Source organism: Zootoca vivipara, chromosome 10 (genome assembly GCF_963506605.1).
Source record: "Zootoca vivipara chromosome 10, rZooViv1.1, whole genome shotgun sequence".
Lineage (NCBI taxonomy): Eukaryota > Metazoa > Chordata > Lepidosauria > Squamata > Lacertidae > Zootoca > Zootoca vivipara.
Window position 1 is genome coordinate 2,584,090 of NC_083285.1, and position 8,904 is coordinate 2,592,993.

Genomic DNA, 8,904 nt, shown 5'->3' on the forward strand with positions numbered 1-8,904 from the left:
AAGGGTGCCTCCTTAACAGATTAGACAACTGGGCCAAAGCAAACAAGATGAATTTTAACAAGGAGAAATGTAAAGTACTACACTTGGGCAAAAAAAATGAAAGGCACAAATACAGGATGGGAGACACCTGGCTTGAGAGCAGTACATGTGAAAAGGATCTAGGAGTCTTGGTAGACCACAAACTTGACATGAGTAAAAAAAAAAGCTGGGCTGCATCAATAGGAGTATAGCATCTAGATCAAGGGAAGTAATAGTACCACTGTATTCTGCTCTGGTCAGACCTCACCAGAGTTCAAGAAGGATACTGACAAGCTGGAACGTGTCCAGAAGAGGGCAACCAAAATGGTCAAAGGCCTGGAAATGATGCCTTATGAGGAACGGCTTAGGGAGCTGGGTATGTTTAGCCTGGAGAAGAGAAGGTTAAGGGGTGATATGATAGCCATGTTCAAATATATTAAAGGATGTCATATAGAGGAGGGAGAAAGGTTGTTTCCTGCTGCTCCAGAGAAGCAGACACGGAGCAATGGATTCAACCTACAAGAAAGAAGATTTCACCTAAACATTAGAAAGAACTTCCTGACAGTAAGAGCTGTTCGGCAGTGGAATTTGCTGCCAAGGAGTGTGGTGGAGTCTCCTTCTTTGGAGGTCTTTAAGCAGAGGCTTGACAGGCATATGTCAAGAATGCTTTGATGGTGTTTCCTGCTTGGCAGGGGATTGGACTGGATGGCCCTTGTGGTCTCTTCCAACTCTATGATTCTATGATTCCTATTTACTGACGTCTCTGAGGGGTCTCATGTGGAAGTGGTGTTTTTTCAAAACAAGTTTTGTGAAAGTTGTGGTTTTGTGTGGAAGCCTCGCCTCTGTCACAGGGCTGCTGTCACCACGCAAACAATGGTGTTTGTACAGACTCTGAATAACTATTCAAAAGCAATGAAATTCCAACAGCCTAAAGTCCTGTGAAGACATCATAGCTCACTTGGCATATTTGATGAATGACAAGTTTTGAGGCTTTTAAGAGCTTTAATTACTAGACAACCCATACTCTGTATTAAATTTTTTTATTCTTTAGTAAGAATATTTTTTTGTTTAAATCACAAAATATTGTGGAAATATTTTTTATAGTAGAATTCATGAAGTGCTGGAAAATAATGAATAAAAAGATTGATTCCTATTATCTCTCATACTTAAACTGTTCTTTAAACAGCTAGTTTCTTGCAGACAGTATTTATTTATTATTATTTTAATAATTTAGGACAGCATAAGCTTGTACCAAGCAATAAGCATTGTAACAAAAGTGCAACTTTGTTTTTCAGCAATTCCTCATCAAAAGAGATATTTTTAAACTCATTGTCATTAACACATATCTTCTTCCTACAAAAATAGCATGTCGGACATCATTAAATGAATGTATTAACCTATTTACATACAGACGCTCTGTAGTCTAGTAAGATTAAAAAAGAAAAGGAAAAGGGACTAACATTGTTTAAAAACAGTGTTTGAGGCAAACAGGAGCAACAGCAATAGCAGCAAATTCACTCAAAATGACTAACAGACCCAGGCATATTCACTCATAGTCAGACTGTTGTGTCTCACCTCTTACATAACATTCAAGTGTGATTTCTCACAGTGCTACCTTGGCAACAAACTAAAAATATCTAGGCAAGGTTCTTGGCTTAAGCCTTATTAACAAAGCTTTAGCTGTGTGATTATCTGGTGTCTGGCAACAGTCTCCAGAAAGGGAAATTGGGATATCTGAAGACAGAAAAACCTTGCAAGGAATCCTTATCCCACTTTTACCCAGTTACCAACCCACCATTTTTAATTATGATTTGTAACCTCTTTTAGCTTATTCTAGTGGCTGTGCCTTTCAACGGAGGCCTCATGCACATATATTATGCAACTGAAACTTTTCAGTTAGCTTTTATCTCCATGCCAGGAAAAGCTACACTTTCTTTCACCCCAATTGACCAAGGAAGAATCACACACTGAGCTGATGCAGATTCCGATTCCGCTGTTCTTATTCACAACACGATGGTCTTCTGGGACCACTGTATGGACTGGCTGGGTCTTTTACTGCTTTTGGGAAGGCATACTCCTCTCTGGGACTGCTTGCTTGCGCACAATTACAGCTGGCTTGGGGCTGGTTAAAGGCACAAGATCAGGACAGTAAACTTATTTCTTCCTTCAGGATACAATCTAAGTAGGGAGTAGGCCCCACTGAAGACAGCGAGACTTATTTCTGAGTAAATAGGCATAGAATCGCATTGTTAATGGGGCGGGGTGTGTGTGTCTTTTTTTCTTTTTAGTCCAGTGCAGTGATGCTCCTTCACATAAAACAAGGTAATTTAATATCAGGAACACAGAAAAACAAAGCATTAAGACGTAGAAAAATGCACTTGCTTTAGCAAATAATAAACTACATTACACTGGGACAGTTCTTGCATCCCTCGAGGAAATGCCAGGGGTAGCTCTAAAAATGCAAGACAATAAAAATACATGAACAAGATATGTTCATGGTCTGTTTCTCAATAAAGTGCTAGCTTACCTTCATTTTTTTCTCCCAAACCCCATTTCCCCAAACGCTTAACTAACTAACCAAACTCCTCCAAGCATTGCATGTGGAAAAGGTAAAAGAAAGCCTATTGAAATAAATGGTTCCTAAGCTCTGAATAAAGATAAAATAAATTTGCTATTTGGCAGAATCAGATGGCAACTCCAGTGATTTCAATGCAGTTGCATTGCACTTAAATTTTACTGGCTTCTGGCCAATGATTCTTGTATGGAGCCACCAATTAAGAAGTCAGTAATAGAGAAGCAAATTCTCTGTAATTCTTAGGCTACCATTCTCAAGACAACTTCCTCTCATCCAGAGTAGCGACACAGGCTTCAGTTTGACCGTTCTGATGTAAGCAGTTTGCCTGTTGACTTGGGAACCAAGCTCCTCGGATTTCATTGAAACTGACTTCCAAGCAAGTGTTGTCAAAATTGCAACCTGGCAAACGAATCCTAGGTACTCAGTAGTACCCAAATCTACTCAATACAAGCCCCAAAGTGTTTACTACCAGAAAACCGAATCCTGGATTTCTGGACCAGGAAGCATTTTATGCTGAAGCTTGCCCTGCTAGGAGCACAATCTACTGTGGAACTTTCCTTTGCAAACCCCACTAAAATTCAAGAGTAAAATAGTTCCTGTTTATTTCACTGGGGTTAGTGTAGAGCTTCCTGCTGAGTTATGCCCACTTGAGTAAGTTCCATTACAGTCTATTCAATACATAATCATTATTAAAGTGCCTGCAGTTGGTATGGTATGGTATGGTATGGTACAGTATATATCTCACATCCTGACTCCCCAGTTCCAGATGGTGCAGCCCCCTGCCCTTTTCTTTAGGCCTTCTGAATTGTTAAGCAAACTTAACAATTTAGGGAGAACCTAATCTATATCTATATCTATATCTATATCTATATCTATATCTATATCTATATCTATATCTATATCTATATCTATCTAATGTATATCTATAAGGTCCATGTTTGTTACAGTCCACTTTTCTCTGAAACCTCTTGACCGATTGTGTTCAAATTTGGACACAACATTCTATTCCACTACCCAAGTGTTCATACCTGTCACAGGTAAAAAAATGAATTTGTCTAAAAAAACATAGCGCCCTCCAGTGGACATCAAAGGAACAGATGCCATAATCCCATCCCCTCCTCCTCCTCCCACCTCCCCATCAATGCCTCTCCAGAATCTCACTCCATCGAGAGCCAGGCCGGGCCCCGCAGGCCCTGCCTCCAACTGACCAGACGCCCCGAGAGCCAGGCCGGACCGGAGGCCGTGCTGCCGACAGAGCCAGGCCGCCGAGGAGTCCATGCCCATGCCCCAAGAGCCAGCCCGCCCTGGAGGCCACGCCATGCCCCGAGACCCAGGCCGCCCCGGAGGTGGAGGTTAGGGCTCCCTTGGGTGGGGGGTGGGGGAGGACGGGTCGGGACAGATCACATGGGTCAGGACGGGGTGGGGTGGGGTCACAGGGATTAGCCACAGCAACGCGTGGCTGGGTACAGCTAGTCTGTTAATAAAAGAAAAAGAATAAAGAGCCAGCCTAGTAAGCTTTCCCTTCAAGACACAACGAAACGGGGGTGGGGTGAGGGTTGCTTCTCATTCTTGGGAGTGATGGATCCTTCCTGTCAAGTAGGAGGCATGAGCTGTGTGGTTTCCTTTAGAAATGATGTCGCATCACTCAAGGCTTTTCCTCTGCAGACTGCAAATGCTGCTCTTGGGAAGGGAGGTCCTTGTCCCCACTGAGCCCAGCTGGGTTGCAGGAGGTAAATGGATGGGGGAGGGGCTGGCCAGAAGAAACCACATCAGTAGAGATTGCTGAGGCCAAACTGGCTTTCTCTCCTGGTACCAATAGTGAGGAGAAACAAGGGAAGGCCACAGCGGCAGCCGCTGCAGCCTGAGCTGGAATCCCTGGGTAGATACAGGGAATGGGAGTGACTGCTGCTGCCGGGTAAAGATATTTATCCAGGAAGGGCTGCATGTAGGCAGCTGCTGCTGAGGGGGAGATGAAGCAGAGAGGCAGGCAGAAGGGAGCAGCAGGTTGTTGGGCAAAGGGAGATCCTCCTCCCCCCAGACCTCCCAAAGCCACCAGGGAGCTGAGAAGGGCTGAACCAGCTGCTGCTTGGTCTGGGCTCCACATGGCCGAAGAGGCGCTGCTGCAATCCATCTTCAGCCTTTTGGCTGCTAGAGGTGCCTCATCCCCAGAGGGCTCCTGCTTGATCATCCGGTTGCCTTGCCTTTTGTCCCCTTCCGGTCTTCCCTCGCACTCACCGCCGTAGCCACTATCTGTATCCGTGTCATTCTCCCCACCAAGCTCCACACGACCCATCGGATGGTGGCTGAATTTATGCTTGCTACTCGCATTCTGAGTCCTCTGAATGACTGGCACACAATTTGGCTGGCTCTCCAGCTTTGGGCCAGTTTGATCTCGCTGCACACAGGAAAAGGCAGAGGAGGCAGGGCAGGGTCCTTGGCCTGGACAAATCTTTGGAGTCAGAAGCTGGGGGCTGGGGAGGAACCGTGGGCAAACAGAGTGCAGGTGGTTGATGAGCTGGGCACATCTCTGCTCTCTTGGAGTCCAACTCTCAAATCGGGAGAGGTACTGCATGACTTCTTTGGTGCATGTCTGGAATCCTGAATGGAAAGCATCCAGGTCAGATTGCAGAGGAGATGTCAGAGATCTCTCCCCTGCCAAGGGGGGGGGGGGAGCAGGGAGAGGAAGGGATGCAAAATAACAGGCATTAGTAATACCACTTGCATTAGATCTAGTGTGACACAGAATCTGACTGTTTTATTAATAAAATTCCTTTATAATGTAATTCCTCTGTCCTAAAAGTACTAATCTTCTAGCTCAAAGTTATCAATCTAAGACTCAGATTTATGAAATCATTTGGAAAAGGGTAAGGTATCTCAAGAGATAACATGTTAAGACTGTAACATGTAACACTTGCTTATTTGGAAGTAAGCCTCAAACAAAATGGGACTTACTTCCAAGTAAATCATAGAATTGTAGAGTTGGAAGGGATCCCAAGGGTCATCTAGTCCAACCCTCTGCAATGCATGGATATATGTTTCTATAGATATGGTCAGACTGCACAGCTGCAGTCCTTTTCACATGTACATAGGAGTTAAGGCCCACTAAATTTAAGGGGACTAAAGTTTGAGTAAACATGACTATACTGGTCACTGACTCTGAAGCAGTTCTATAGATTTCAATTTGGCAACTTAACTGTGGAGTTAGCTAACAGTTCACCAACTGCTAAGACTTTGTCAGTAACCAGATTGGCTGATTATGTCCTTCATAATCTTTGAGAGGGGGGGGGAGAGGGGGAGAGAGAGATACACAATGTCCTATGTTGTGCTTCTGCACTGGGCCTTTACTTACCATTCTGTAAAGCAATTATCTTCTGATGCTGCTGCTCTGTTAAGGCTGTTAAAGCTTTTAAGTGTTTCAATGTCAATTCCAAAACTACAGCTTTCTCCAGATGCCCTAGTGTCTGCAAAGGGAGGGAAAGGGGCACACAATCAAACAGAATCTTATATCCTATTTCTAAAACTTCACTAAGCTCACTTTGGAAGAAATACCGGTACTGTTTTATTACTGCCCTTGCTCAAATTGGTGATATTACCATACTGATAAATCACACCCATTTTGAAACTTCACAAATAAGGCTAATGTGTTTCTCTGACAGTTCTGCAGAAGTGCTGTCATATAAGGAATTTCTATTAGACTACTGGATGTCTTGGAATCCTAAAAAATCACTTTTAATTCAACCCAGTTTCAAAGGATGTACTCTAGAAAGTTTTATGGGTACCACCCTGAGACCTCTGGGTATAGGGCAGTATAATAATAATAATAATAATAATAATAATAATAATAATAATAAGTGAGGGTTAAGCACTGCTGAACTCAGTGACTTACTTCTAAGTCAACAAAAATAATCACACTTTTTTCTAATATGTACATCTTTTACAGTGCAACCATATCCAGGCTTAATCTAAAGTAAATTCCACTGTGCCAAATGGACTTACACTGAAGTAAGTGTGCATACTCTTCACTAAGAGTTTATGGTGTTCCAAAAATACCTAGATAGATGTACAGGCAAGCATATACACATGGACTCACACAGACTGGACTTACTGTCAGTTTCAGATGCTCAGGCAATAAATCTTTCAACTGACCAATACACTCATTAATCCGGTCTCTTCTTTTCTTCTCTATCAATCTATGTGGCAGTTTGTATGTTTCCTATTCAGGAAGAAAAAGGACAAACGCTCGTTTCACTATAACGCCAACCAGTACCTAGCCTTCTTTCCCATTTCAAGAGCATCTACTGGTATAAGCATCTCTCCTCTCCCTCCAGAACTGTTCTTTGCCAACATAAATAAAACTGCCCACTACAGATATCAGAAAGGAAGTGAATGAGGAAAAGAAGAGACCTTCTGCATAAAGTTGGGCTCCCATTTATCAGAAGCCCCTGCTAAGTATTGTGCAGCTGCTGGAGACCATCAAAAAAGCTGATTCTCTTACCTTGCTCTCGTCCCTCTTCATCCCTCTCTTGGGCTTGCACATATACAAGGATGGATAGCCCAGTCTGCAAGAACAGAAAAGGGAAAGAGAGACCCATTGCCTTTAACATACACAGTGGTCTCATTAGCTACTACTTTGCAAGAAATCTCACAAAAGTGGTGTATACAAAACTAATGTCTCACATCAAATGTAACTGATCTGCAGAAAATACACTATAACCTGAAAAAGAGACAATTCGCTTACTTTTGTAACCCAAGAAAATCCTTAATAATTTTAAAGGGTTAGAGAGGGGCATGTTCATGCTTAAAGCTGCCCAGCCAAAGAACCAGAGTTAACCCATCTCTTTATCTCCCCTTTCCTTTTGTATAAAGGAAAAAATAATAAGAAAAACAGGGTTTTTTTCTCCTAAATTAAAACGACAACAATAATGCAGAAGTCCCTGCCATCTGACCCTATTAATTCCCGATGCTCCAATAACTGCCTTTCGGGCAAAGGCGAGATCCCTTCATCCATGTTTGGAAGCAGCTTCTTGGGGGTGGTCGCCGCTTTGGACGGCTCCTGGGAGATGGTGCAGAGTCTTGGGAGACCTTCGGGCAACAAAGCCCCACAGTGGCCCGTGCAGCCTGGTCTTTTCTTGTGCTGCCTGCCGTCTTTCTGTTTCTCCTTTTTCTCGCCCGTCTTGCTCAGGGCGCGCTGGTAGTTTGCGTTCCTGCTTGGTTGTTTGGCCACCGGGCACGCGCTTGCCAGACAGACCAGCAGCACCCAGCTCACGTGCAGAACGTACCACGCAACCTCCCGGCTCCGGGATTGGGGAGAGCGCGGAAGGAGGAGGAGGAGGAGGGGTGGGCGGGGGCAGCAGGCGGAGCAGGAGAAAAGCCCAACTTGGCCCAAAGAAGCATCCTCTTCGAAACCGGTGTCTAAAACCGGGGGGAGACTCCGGAGCTTCTCGCAAGGAGCGCATTTTGCCTATTGCTCAGTGTCAAGGCGAGGGGGGTGGCTTGGGGTGATCTAGAGCCTCCCCGATGGAGGGGAGGGGAGTCATAAAAAAGGTCCTCCTGCCAAGCAGGGCTTTCTCAGGCTGGCAAGCGCGCGTGGGAATTAGCCGGGGTGAGGTTGGCAAAAGCCGGTAGAAGAGGGAGAGCGGGACCCGGTGATGATGAAGCCTGCCTTGTGAAAGGGAACCGCAGCCCTGTGTTGTGTCTGGTGCACCTGATCCCGCCCTCGCCTGCTGCCCCAGACCCCTTTCCTAGCCTACCGCTGGCGAAGGCGGACTAGTGCTCGTGCAAGCGCACGTTTGCCTCGGCTGCTGGCCCCTTAAAAAAAGAAAGAGCCGGAGCGAGCCGGAGCGCCCTCCTCTTGAATCCCATCTCAAACTGGTACGAGCACAAGGCTAGCAACGTGATCCGGCCGCCTCCTGCCGCCGCCACTGCGCTGCACTGCGAAGGGAGCTGCTTTCCTGCAGAGCGCAAACACAACCCGCGGGGAGCGGATTCTTTAGCTGCGGTCCCTCCCGGGAGACGCGAGGAAGCTCGCCTGGGTTTGCCGTTGGCGAGGGAGCATCCTCCCCACCCCCGCGAAATGCTAATAGTGCGTTAGCCCTGGATCAAAGCACTTCGGCACAGAGCTTGAGCCTTAGGAGCATATGGAAAGGGGCGCGGGGCGCGTCAAGGTCTTAACCTCAACTCACCCCCACAGAGGAAGCGAATGGGAAAGGTGGCTGGCTGCTGCTGCTGCTGCTGTTTCCTGTGCTCAGAGGCACGACTTTGTTGCTTCTGCTCCTTATGGTCCAGAGACTCCTCTGGAGACTCAGCCTTGC

General features: G+C 45.6%; 1 protein-coding gene across 1 annotated transcript; it reads right to left on the bottom strand.

Moving 5' to 3' along the window:
* Positions 1 to 200: 200 nt before the first annotated feature.
* Positions 201 to 8,042, bottom strand: BHLHE41 (basic helix-loop-helix family member e41). The gene is made up of 5 exons (XM_035127899.2): positions 7,540 to 8,042; positions 7,089 to 7,152; positions 6,699 to 6,806; positions 5,943 to 6,054; positions 201 to 5,245 (listed from the first exon to the last, which is right to left on the bottom strand). Exons 1-5 carry the CDS (start codon positions 7,599 to 7,601, stop codon positions 4,239 to 4,241), a joined length of 1,353 nt encoding a protein of 450 aa, XP_034983790.1. The 5' UTR covers positions 7,602 to 8,042; the 3' UTR covers positions 201 to 4,238.
* Between the last annotated feature and the right edge of the window lie 862 nt (positions 8,043 to 8,904).